Source organism: Microtus ochrogaster, chromosome 17 (assembly GCF_000317375.1).
Source record: "Microtus ochrogaster isolate Prairie Vole_2 chromosome 17, MicOch1.0, whole genome shotgun sequence".
NCBI lineage: Eukaryota > Metazoa > Chordata > Mammalia > Rodentia > Cricetidae > Microtus > Microtus ochrogaster.
In genome coordinates this window covers 33,796,919-33,809,867 of record NC_022019.1, presented here as the reverse complement: position 1 = coordinate 33,809,867, position 12,949 = coordinate 33,796,919, and the positions used below count along the sequence as shown (strand labels likewise).

Sequence of the window (12,949 nt, the reverse complement as noted above, 5' to 3'; positions counted from 1 at the left end):
GATCTCAAACCCACCTTTAAATGACCCAAATAAAAATGGAAAGGTACTCTGATGTGGGAGCGTCGTATATCAATCTGTTGATTTCATTGGTTAAGTAATAAAGAAACTGCTTGGCTGGCCCTCATAGGTTAAAACATAGGTGGGTGGAGTAAACAGAACAGAATGCTGGAAGAAAGAAGCTGAATCAGTGAGTCGCTATGATTCTCCCACTCCAGGCAGACGCAGGTTAAGATCATTCCTGGTAAGCCAGCTTGTGGGCTACACAGATTAATAGAAATGGGCTAGTCCAGGTGCGAGAGTTAGCCGAGAAAAGGCTAGATATAACGGGCCAAGCGGTGTTTAAATGAATATAGTTTGTATGTTGTTATTTGGGGCATAAGCTAGCCAGGCAGCCGGGGTGCTGGGGATGCAGCCCCGCCGCTCCTATTACTACAGTACTCAACTCAATTAAGAAAACTATATTCCATTAACCCTTCTCTACAATGAGGATGATGAAATTATGTATATGGATACAATGCTCTGTAGAAAAAAATCACATTCATTCACATCATGGGATTCACACAGCTGCATGAACGAATGAAGTACAAATGCAGAAATCCAAAGGCACGCACGACAAGCAGTGCTGCCCAGAGGGCAGAGAGGAACAGCTGGCAGAGGTGGTCGACGCTGACCACTGCTCAGTAGTTTTCTATACCACCTGCGGGTCTTCTGCAAGCACATACTGCTTAATTTAGAAAACAGCCTCTGCCTCCCTAAAGCAAGTGGTACAGTGAATGACTACAGTCCCAGTAGGACTCCGGAAGGTCTTTCCAATTCTGAGGGACACCTTTTATCTCTGTCAATTATGCTTGAAGTCAAGCTACTAGTCTAAACCTTCTGAAACAGAAACATACTCAACTAGGTTTCAGTAATCCCTCCATGGAGAAACAATGTTTCCAAAACCAGTGACCTAGGGTTTAAGGACTAAGGCCTAGAATTAGTCTCCAAATTCTTGTTCATGACGCGGACTTGATATCAAACTTTCCCAGTTTAACAGCAGAAACTACTTTTAACAGTACTTTTCCAGTTGACTTTTATAAGCAGTCATTTGCTGGCAACGGCCTTTATAAACGACTTAGTAAATTTTACTAGTGAATGCCTTGTAACTTTGTAAACTACTTTAAATAGCCTTTCTTCTTATAACATATCCTGGCATTAAGATAGGACCTAGAGTGATCGCAAAGATTAGCCAAAGACTTCTCGGTACTTTCCTGTATGGATGCTGCTAAGGAGTAAAATCTCCTGTTATCTCTACCTATAGTACCGGGATAGAACCAAGTAAAGGCCTACCGACCACATTCTGCCACCAAACCACACAGCCACCCTAGTCTTTAGAGTCTCAACAGTACTCTCAGAACAGAATGGTACGAGAGACCTAAAATAACCACAGGCCGAAGTCTGTGCTTCAGTCAACAAATGAGCCACTGCTAGAACAGATGAAGGTGAAAAGGGCTAAGAGAAACACAACTTGAAATATTCTTTTAAGTATGAAGAATAATTTGTAGGAAAGAAAACAACCAAGGAGAAATGGCTCCCAGCTCACACTGGTCTCGCGATGCATCTGCACAGCAGCTCAGGTAGTAAAGCTCTTGGTTTCAGGGCCTCTCAGAGCCAGTGGGTGGTACTCCAGGCCTGTGCCTGCCAGCACTACGTCCTTCCTTCTCCCAGGGCCTGCATATCTAAGGACACTTATTTCAACAGGGCGCAAGGCCCAGTGCTATCAGAACAAGTTCATACATGAATGGATGCAGGCTCCAGGACCGCCCTGCCTAGGAACCCTTGGCTCTCTAAGCTTGGCACATAGGAATTGAGCAGTCGAGTGGTGAGAGGCTCTAGCCATTGTACCCCAAGTCTGAACTGGGGTTCAAGTCCCTCATTTTCCTGGGAGTCTATAAACTTTCCAGCTTGAGACACCAACACCAAGTTCAAGGAGTGAAGAAAAGAGAATGCTAGTAACCAGTAGCAACTTAGTTTCTCTAAAGGAGAAACTTCTATACACCATGAATCTACATGGAACACAGGCGTGTGTAAGCAAAATGATCTTGAAAAGGGTGGATCTCAAAATGATCTTGAAAAGGGTGGATCTGGAGAGCCGTCAACGTCTTTTACATTTGAATACTGGACAGTAAGTGTATACTACTTAAGAACAAAACAAAATGCTTTTGATTTCAACACAAACTGGTAAACTTGGTTAAAAGCATGAAGTAGCTGTAATGTGTAAGAAGGTGCTACTGGCAAATGCTGAATGGGTTTGCTAATGCTCCTCCTCTTTTCCCCACAGCACAGATGTGCTCCGTCTCAACCACACACGACCACAGGAAGCAGTGCAGCAGGCCCTGCTGAGTAAAGGGCAGCACAGCACCTACACAATCATGATCTAAGCACGGGGAACACTACTTTGAACCATGCTCTGGCATGGACACAAGTAAGTTAATTTGCTATATTTTCTGTAACCTCCAATTTACTGTCTACAGACTCTGAAACAGAAGGCCCTACTTCACCTTTGGAGCCCCGACCACCGACCCCGTCTCACCAGTGGTGCTGATAGTTCAGCAGCATGCTCTTTTTCAGGAAATCCAGCTTCTGTTTGTCTTCAGGCTTCTCCGTATTGTACGTTTTTGTGCAAACGAGCTTACAGTTTTCAACCTTATTAAATGTGAACTGCATAAAAAGAAAGCATTAACAAAAATTATCCAAAAAGACACCGGTTCTTCCTAAGATAACAGATAATTTCTTAAGTCATCAATGTTGGTGATAAACATCTAACATCCACCACAGCTCACTCAGCAACACTGAAACTTTGATCTGATTCTCATAGTTAAGTCTGTAACTTTTCTTATCACAAGTTCTTCTTTCCTCTTCTGATGACTTTAATTTACTCATCGTCTCCACGTAAATAAGATCTAGAAGAAAGGAAGGTAAAGCCGTTTCCCTAAAGCATGTTCTGAACTTCTGGAGTTGATAGTTTCTGTGCTAGCATCCAAGTGGAGGTATCAATCAAGTGTTTGAGAGGAGACTAGGCAGTGACCACAATGTCATATTTGAATATCTAAAATCAAAGCAGATATGACCTTTACTCAAGTTTAGACAGCTCATTTTTCAGGACTCTATTTATAAAAAAGGTAAAATAAAGATCAGTAATTTTTTTCTAAATCAAATTTAAAAACTAGAGGTTCCTCCAATTTTGAGCCCAGAATTTACTTCATATATATAAACAAACAACATTCACAGAACATTAATGACAGGCTCACGATGACTGGAGGGCGGGGTAGAAGGCACCAGCAGAGCAGATGAGCAGCGAGCGTGAGGCTCGCTCAACCTCCAGAACTAGAACCAAACAGAACGCTCTATATAAACACTTCCATATTTCCAGAAGACTGTGACACATCAACTACATAAATAAACCATAATAATCTGTAATGAAAAAATTATTTCTAATTATGCTTCATTTCTAAATAGCCCACCTGACCTGCCATTTTGTTTGTTTTGGAAACAAGGTCTTACTATGCGACAGTCTGACTGCGTGCTCAAGCTCCTTCTTTTTTTTTTAAATATTTATTTATTTATTATGTATACAATATTTTGTCTGTGTGTACGTCTGCAGGCCAGAAGAGGGCATCAGATCTCATTACAGATGGTTGTGAGCCACCATGTGGTTGCTGGGAATTGAACTCAGGACCTTTGGAAGAGCAGGCAATGCTCTTAACCACTGAGCCATCTCTTCAGCCCCTCAAGCTCCTTCTAGCTACCCAAGCCTCCCAAACGCTGGGCTCTCGGTAGGTATGGACTACCATTCCTGGGTAGCGTGTACTTGTGCACGTGGTATGTGAGAGCAAGCTACAGCAGTGCCATCCACTAGAGCAGCCCACTGCTGCCATCTGCCAGCCGACAGTTTAATTCTCACATCACTGACAGTGCTAGTACCACGGTCCCGAAGCTGAAGGCTCAATGAGTAAGGGAAAGCACGCACACAGCAGAGTCAGAGGCACAGCCGTAACACAAATGAACAGAGATGTGCACTATCCCTCCTGCCAGTTATGCCTCAACCTAACGGCTGGCAACTGGAGTCAGCTGACCCAACTTCTGTGTTCAACTGTAAAGGAAAAAGAAAAGACCAAAGGAGGTGTGCACGAACGCAGGTGTGTACACATGTGCGGGCGGCACACAGAGGCCTGTCACAGGCCAACGTCAGCCATCCTTACACCACTCTCCACCCCAGTCCTGACACAGGGTCTACCAGTGAACCGCAGCGCACTGACGCGCAGCTCCCGGCGAAGATTACAGGCGCATGCACTAATGTACCAGCTTTTAAGTGGGTGCTGGGTCCTAAATTCAGGTCCTGATGCTTATCAGCAAGCACTCTGTCAGCTGAGTCATGTCCTCAGCCCGGATGACATCGGACTATCTACAAACTAAGAAATGCCAGTCAGGATGTGATCCAAGACAGCTGAGCTATAAAAAGAATGTTAGTAAGAAATTCTCTATTTTAAAGCTCATAGTTGCTGTGGATTTAATGGCACTCTTTATTTCTAGGTGTATGTCTGTGTACTACATGCATGCAGTGGTCAAGGAGGATGAGCGTTGAGACGTCTGGGACTGGGGTGACTGATGGTTGTGAGCTGCCATGTGGGTACTAGGAATCAAACCAGGGTCTTCTGGAAACACAGCCAGTGCTTTTAATTGCTGAGCTATCTTTACAGCCCCCCAGTACTTAAGTTTTGATAAGAATTTAATCAAGAATTTAAGCATGTTATTAGCTTTCAAGAAAACCAATCCCTTTTATGACACGCAAGCCCCATTTTGTCCCATTTTTACTTAAATTCAGTGCTGCATGGTGCATGTCCATGCAGAGGGGAGTGCCGTGTGCATGGTCAGCCACTCTCCATTATCATTAATATACATCTTTACCTCTTCCTTAGCCAATTTTCTTGGCTCCACTTTTTGCCTATGCTTTGCCTGCATGTAGAGTACTACCTGCCTGCAGTGCCCATAGCGGCCAGAAGAGGGTGTCCGATCCCTGAACTGCTTTGTGGGCACTGGGAACAGAACCTCCTTGGCCTTCCAGAAGAGTGCTCTTAACCACTGATCCATCACTCCAAGCTCTCTTAGCTCCACTTTCAAAAAAAAAAAAAAAAAAAAAAAAAAAAGCTGATTCTAAGATTTCAGCTACACAATCTCCTCCCTTCTAGTCATGCCTAAGGTCTCAAGTCCTGTCTGGAGGGCTATAAAACCTAACTGGCTCTCCCAGCTTCTCTCCTTACACTCTGAGTCTGTTCTCAACACGCCCCCTACAGTGAGCACCTGGGAAGATCCAAGCTGATGCAGACATCTCTAAGTCTGCTCAGATGTGAAGGGCCCAACGCTTCCGACAGCACCAAGAACTGAATCCAAGAGTTCAGGCGCGCTAGCAAGCGCTCCACCACTGAACCTGTACAACACAACACTTCCTCCTACAATGCAGCCCCAATACTCTTTTTCCCCTCATGGCTCACTAGGCTCTGTATCACTCAATTGCTCCAGCTGTACTTGTTTGTGTACCTTGAACACTCCAGGCAAGTTCACACAGGGGACTGGCATTTGCTATCTGCTTCTAAGCACTAGGCATTTGTGTGGCTTAGTCCCTTACTTATTTTTAAGGTCTTACATTTTTTAATGTCACCTCTCAGTGAGCCTATTTCAAACTGTTTTATTTTCAGGAGTTCTTTCCAAGTAACTGGCACACTAATCACTTCAGCTTTCTCCAGTCTCCTCCTCATCACAAAGGCCAGAGATTTATTTAGTCCTGTCCACTGTCATATTCTCTATCTGGAATAGTGCCCGGGGTACACAGAAGTTAAACCACAAACGCTTTACCCAGTAAATGAATGAATGAGTGTTCAGATGTGAATGAGGTTTTATGATCCTCATGGTGTATTATGCTCTATTTTTCCTGACCTAAGCAGATGTCACAGGAAAACAGTGGCAGAGCAGATGACAGATGTGGAGTCTCCTCTGTCACTGGTTATCACTTTTGCTTTTACTGCAGATTTAAATAGGATAAAAACATCTGAAAATAGAATACAGGAAATCAAAATGAAATGAAAATATATTGCTTAGCTGAGCAGTGATAGCACATGTCTTTAATCCCAGCTCTCAGGAGGCAGAAGTAAATGAACCTCTGAGCCCGAGGCCAGCGTGGTCTAAAGAGTGAGTTCCAGGACAGCCAGGGCCACACAGAGAATCCCTGACTCAAAAAACTAAATGTGTGTGTAGACCGCAATACATTGATGGCTGGTGAGAAAAAAATCTCACCTCCCAACACCGTGTTTTCATATGCCTGAGTCTTCAATGATCTTTAAACTTGGGACTGAAGAATTTAACTTTGGGTTTGTGGACAGGACCTTGCTATGTAGCCTAGGATGATCTGGACAGCCCTTAGCATCCCACAGGAACATATGCCACCCTGCCCTGCTCACCACAGACCTCGATCCTAAAGTTTCTGCTAGGTGCACAACTCTCTGCAGTGGGCGTCCTTCTGTTCTCCTTTGTCTTCCACACATTTAGAAATGTCGAGAGTGAGGTCCGCCTAGAGGCAGACTCTCTTTTCCTGGCTTTCCCAGCTGACTGGTGCGCCAAAGGCTGTGTTGTCCCTGCAGGGTGAGACCCCTGCTGCCCTCATGTCACAGACACTGATGACTCTTCTTTCCCACCTCTCTCTGTCCTTCTTTTCTTTCAGAAGACACGGTTTCTCTGTGTAGCCTTGGCTGTCCTCGAACCTGGTTCTGTAAACCAGGCTGGCCTGGAACTTACAGAGATGCATGTGCCTCTGCCTCCCGTGTGCTGGGAGTAAAGGGGTGCGCCACCACTGCCCGGCTACTCTTTTTGTCTTTGAGACAAGTCTGCCTCTGAGGACACTTGATTTTCCTGCTGGGATGACAGGCTGTGCTACCATGCTTGGCTTCGTGGTGCTGAGGGCAGATCCCGGGCTACTGTTCATGGTAAGGCACTGTACCAAGTCAGCTGTACCCCATTCCTCAAAAACACTTCTAGTGAGTCAAAGAGAAAGACGAGCTAAACAAAGACCAAAAACTACATTTAAAAAATCTCCTCAAAATACCAGTCGAGAAGCCCAGGCATGTCACACTTGGAAACAGAGGAACTCTATAGACACTGTTCAAACAGAAGGAACAGACAGAAAGTGACAGAGACAACCTTCGCATGGCTAGAAAAGGGACAGTATGCTGCAAGGGTGTCACAGTACACGCTGTGTGAACACGGTCAGAAAGACCTGCCAAGGGTGTCACAGTACACGCTGTGTGAATACAGTCAGAAAGACCTGCCAATGACACACTATGAAGAGAAGAAAGGTCTTTCTAAACCATGGCTTTAGGAAATTACTACTGGGGCTAGAGAGATGGCGCAGTGCTAAGGACCAGTATTCCTGCCAGCACCAACAAAGCGGCTCACAGCACCTGCAACTCCAGTTCCAAGGGATCCCTTTGGGAATCAGGCACACAAATGGTGCACAGACATACACGCAGACAAAACACACACGCACATAAAATAAGATTAAAAAGAAGGGGGAACAGCTCTTTACTGGTAAGGTTTAAGTTATTTGAGACAGTTCTCATAACAAAAAGAACCCCCAAACTATTACTAAATAATTTTTATTTAACACTAAATACAAACCTTATATGGTGAAGGTTCAATTCTTTCCCCAAATAACACCTGACCAAGATTTTCAGATGGGCGTTTTCCTTCCGATGCTTGGCAAAAATCAAACCTGAGGAAAGAGCGTTAACATTTAAACAAGATAACCACGAGGTAAGCACCTCTGCACAATCTTGAATGACCCTGTATTTTATCAGCTCGTTCAGCGAGGAGTACCCCAAACATCACAGGTCCCACCAGATTCAGAAACTCTCTGTATTATATACAACTAAGGATTTGAAAAAAATTAAACATTGTAGCTTATTCTTGCAAAATTTAATTATAAAATTATTTATAATATAGCTTTATTTTTCAGGATTAATCTTTTGTTGTAAATTTTTTTTTTTTTTGAGACAGGTTTCTCTGTGCACCCCTGGCTGTCCTAGAACTCTCTCTCTGTAGACCAGGTTGGCCTTCAACTCACAGAGAACCATCTGCCTCTGCCTCCCAATTCCTGGGATTAAAGGTGTGCTCCACCACCACCCAGCTTGTTGTAACTTCTTAATGGATGTTAAGGATGACACTTCCAGAAGATGTACCAATTTATACTACCTCACCCAGATATGGCGACCACCCATCCCTTCACTATGAGACCTCAGACTGGTGAAAGCAGCACCCAGTCACCCCAGCCTCTTCTGAAATGGCCATGTACTACGAGCTAGCTTAGTGATGCTGGGCTTCAATGTGCCGCAGAAACTGCAGGGCATCTGTATCCATGTCGACACTGGCGTCATGATGGAGACAGGACAGTCGGCCACTGAGAGGAGGATGCGTTTCAGAGATCAGACCCAGTCAATGCTCCCAACAGGAACAAAGACTGAAGAAGACATGCCGACGCCTTAACAGACAGACACCAGACAAGGGCATCAAAGGCTCTGTGAAGAAGGCTGTCAACTCAACTCGGCTTCTGCACTCCTTTCTTACATACACTTAGATTACTGGGCAAATACTTTTCTGTGTGGCAAAAATTGTGTTTTAGAACTCTTTGAGCCATGAAAAAATTTTTATGATTCTATTTTGTAAGCACCGGTGTTTTGGCTGTATTGTCTGTGTGAGGGTGTTGGATCCCCTGGAACTGAAGTTACAGGCAGGTTGTGAGCTGCCACGTGGGTACTAGGAATTGAACCCAGGTCCTCTGGGAGAGCAGCCAGTACACTTAACCATGGAGCCATCTCTCCAGCCTGAGAAACAGAGAAATTTTAACTCCTTTAGAATCTAGGAACTATGTAACAGCCAATATGGAATACAGCAGTTCAATGACTACAGGCATTTTTATGCAGCACATTTTATAAAACAACTTGGAAAGCCAGAAAATGGCTCACTGGGTAAAGTATCATGCACAAGCCTGACCACCTCATTGTAATTAGCTAAGCCATGCAGTGGTGGATGGAGAACACTGACCCCACAAACATGCCCAGACATGAAATAATAAGAAGCAATAACTTTAAATAAGTAACTAAGCAACTGGGCTATACATAATTCTTACAAGTTACAAAAAAGATTAAACTGACTGCACACTGACTGACATGAAAGGGAACCCTGCTGAGAAAGGTGCAAATCAAACATAAACTCACTCCTGCTTAAAATAAACCATACAAATATGGATATATACATTTAAAAATCCGAGGAAAAGATGTCTCAGAAACAAAACAGTGGTTCTTTCTGAGGACAATGTGAAGCAGAATTCTCTTAAAAAATATCTAGGAAGCCAGATGTTGTGGCACTCGGGGCGGGAGGGGGAGGGCAAGAGGCTGGCGGATCTCTGTTGTTTACAGAATGAGTAGAGCTAGGGCTTGGCTCTTCCTCAGAACATGGGCTCCAGCCCAGCACCCACATGGTGACTTATCTCCATCTCTAACACCACTTCCAGAGCACCTGATGCATTCTTCTGCCCCCAAACCAGGCATGCGTCTGCTGCACAGACATTCAGGTAGTCAAATTACCCATACACATAAATAAAAAGTTAAAAGGAACAAAATTAATTTTTTATAATCAGGTAAAAAAGGAAAATCCATCTGTTATGCTACAAAGCGACACAAGAACAGCAGTCCAGTTCTTCAAGCAGAATTTGCTGCTGTGTGTGCACATGCTGCCCCCACATGTGTGCAGGTCCCCATGGAGGCCCCAAGAGGTAGGGGACCCTCTGCACCTGGAGCCACCACGTGAGTGCTGGAGCTGAACTCGAACATGAAGACCACATGTGCTCTGAGCTGAGTCATCTCTCCAGCTCCAGAACAGCAGGTGTTACCTCAAAGTGTTCTAAACTGGTGTGGTGTCTTCTTGCAATCCCAACAACTGAGAGGCTGAGATGGGAGATTTGCCAAGAGTTCAAAGCCAGAACGAGTGAGACCCCGTCTCCACCACCTCTACCCAAATCTTTAGGCCCTCAGCATTTAGGAAATGAGTATACAAAAACCAAGCAGGAAACTTACGCTGTATATTCATAAGGAAGAACAGATTCCACGGAGTCAAGCCGGTTAACAAACAGCTCTATCTCAGCCTGGAATGAGGAAGCATAGGATTAGAGCATGAACCCTGAAGACAGCACAGGTGCTCCAACCATTAAACCACTCTATCATAAATATTCAATTAATGAATTATATGCATTTAAAACATACCTATGTAACTTTTACTCATGTGTCTCCAGTATTTCTAATGCTTTTTAAATTCTAAATTTTCTATAATGTTAAATAAGGTATTTAAAAAGCATTTGTCTCGTTGTTTTAAAAGTCTGCTCTCTAAATTCAGCAGCTTCATTTGACAGCACAGAAGTAGTTTATTTCTAGGGAAGAGGAGACGGTTAAGAGGGTGCAGTGCTCTTGCTGAGGACCAGAGTTCAGTCCCCAGCACCTGAAGTTCAGCTCACAGCCTCAATCCAGCTCTAAAGGACGAGGCGCCCTCTCCCAGCCTCTGGAGAACACACACACACACACACACACACACACACACACACACACACACACACATATATGCACAGCTCCTAAATAAAAACAAAATGTACCTCTTAGAAAGTAATTTCTGTTCCAGAACAACCAGAGCTAGTCTCAACAACCAAACAAATAAATAAACAAACATAAGAAAAAAAAAACTTTTGCTGAGCACACACCTTTAACCCTAGAACTTGGGAGGCAGAGCAGGTAGAACTCTAAATTCAAGGCCAAACTGGTCTACAAAGTTAATTCTAGAACAGTCAGGGCTACAGAGAAACCTTGTCTCAAACAAAACAAAACAGCAATTTCTCCCTTAAAACACACCATAATCAAGAAATGCTGCCACAGTGGTTGGATTTTCTCAACTAACCACACTGTAAATAGAATCCCATGCATTATATGCACTCTTAAGCAGCCAGGAGACGACCACGCGGTCTAACGCTGCCGGACCATTGCAATCAGTGGAGAATGACGCACTACAATTAGTAACCAGATCACGTTCAACACAAAGGAGAGGGAGAAAGGCTAACTCAACCTCTTAGAAAACATCTTTCTACTACAGCTTTCAAAATTGCTCCTAGATATAGATGTAGCTCCCCGGGAAGCCATCTGAGTCCTGAAACACTCTGGGGGCTAACCAAATACTGAGACAAATGTCTTCATTGAGTCAAGACTGCTGTGGCTCCCTGTGGATGAGATCAAGAGGTGCCAAGAACGGCATAAAGCCATACTGCCATTCCAATTTCACCAGCACTCAATACTTTCTACTACCTGTGGATGAGATCGAGAGGTGCCAAGAACGGCATAAAGCCATACTGCCATTCCAATTTCACCAGCACTCAATACTCTCTACTACCCCCCACTTACCAGAAGGCAAAACAAGATAAGCAATGTGCAATGTAACAGGCCAATAGGGCCCACAAGACAGCTCAGCAGGGAAAACTGCTTGCTTACTATCCAGATCAACTTCTGAGGACTGTCCCTGAATTCTGCATGCTTGCCTCTCCCTGTCATTAGGGGAAGAGTAAAACAGAGCAGATCAAAGTATAGATTGTGGGTCAGATGGCCTGGGTTACAAACCTTGTCCAATCACTTAACTGTGTAATCTGGGACAAATTATTTAACAAGTCAGTTTCCCCACGGATGCTTCAGTTTCCTTATGGGCAAAATGGTGGTAATACTCATCTTGTATTTTAAACAGTGCCTAACAGAATGAGAAGATACAGACAAAAAAGACTGATACTACAAACAGGTAGAGAGTCTAAAAAATTACTGTGTTCATCAGCTAAACTCCTAAAGGCAGTATTAACCTTTGTAAACAAGTTTCACAGACAAACTCTATACTTAAGAAAATAGCAACTCAAAAGCCCACACTGGCTTCCGCCGCCCAATATAAGTCTCTCTGCATAAAAATATGCCAATGGTCATCAGCAAACAAGATGGCAGGACGTGAGAGTTCAGCATCACAGAATGTTTGAGTAATTAAAGTCAAACATACACAACCACTGTGAAGGTAAAACTTGTAGCTGATGGTTTACTTGGTTAAAAGACTCTTTACTAACATAGCTATAAAGACAAACCTAAATTCAAATACTCTTAACATCTAATAAAGAAAGGAAGGACTCTAAATCTAATTCAGGCTGATCTCCAGATTTCTCCCTCTGAGACTTTCTAAGTTTTCAGTTTTAAAACCTGCAGACCTACAATGCTATCATCATCAGGCATATCCTTTCCCAACCTCGTCTTGGGAAGCGAGGCTGCAAAGGCTTCAGTCCTCACTCTGACCCACCTGGTGGACAGGCAGGTTCCTTTCTCGTGTCTATGCTTTCTCGTTTGAAGAATGAGAACGATAATCCCGTTTCCTAGCAGTTTTTGAGAAGCTTCAGCAATGGCATGCCCAAGATGAAAGCTGAGGGCATCCTACTGTGCAGCGGTGTCCAACAGAACCCAATGCCAATGTTCTTCATCTGCACTGTTGGACGTGACACCTTCCAGGCCATGGAGGCCACCGGGCACTTAGAATGTGGTCAGTTACTGGAGCTGAATAAACGGAATTCTTGACTTGTATTTAATGCTAGTTAAAGTTTAGGCCAATGGCTTCTAAATTGGGCAGAAGTAATAGAATATCAAGCTGCTTGGTGCCGTTTATATAAATAATCTCTTTGTATACTTAACATTTTCACTACAGTCACCAGAGCCTTGTTCCAGAAAAAACAGCCCTCATTTTATTACTCCATCCCAGGGCTTCAAACCTTTCCTATAAAGAGACAGAGAAAACCGTTTAGGGCCTG

The 12,949-nt window shown here is 43.9% G+C and overlaps 1 protein-coding gene across 1 annotated transcript in view; it reads right to left on the bottom strand.

Moving 5' to 3' along the window:
• Tm9sf2 (transmembrane 9 superfamily member 2) overlaps positions 1 to 12,949 on the bottom strand; it is a 47,245-nt gene that overhangs the window by 25,217 nt on the left and 9,079 nt on the right. The window contains exons 2-4 of the mRNA XM_005355695.2: positions 10,161 to 10,228; positions 7,708 to 7,801; positions 2,573 to 2,700 (exon numbers count right to left, since the gene is read on the bottom strand). Of these exons, the coding sequence (XP_005355752.1) occupies positions 2,573 to 2,700; positions 7,708 to 7,801; positions 10,161 to 10,228 (290 nt within the window). The remainder of the gene's footprint in view (positions 1 to 2,572; positions 2,701 to 7,707; positions 7,802 to 10,160; positions 10,229 to 12,949) is intronic.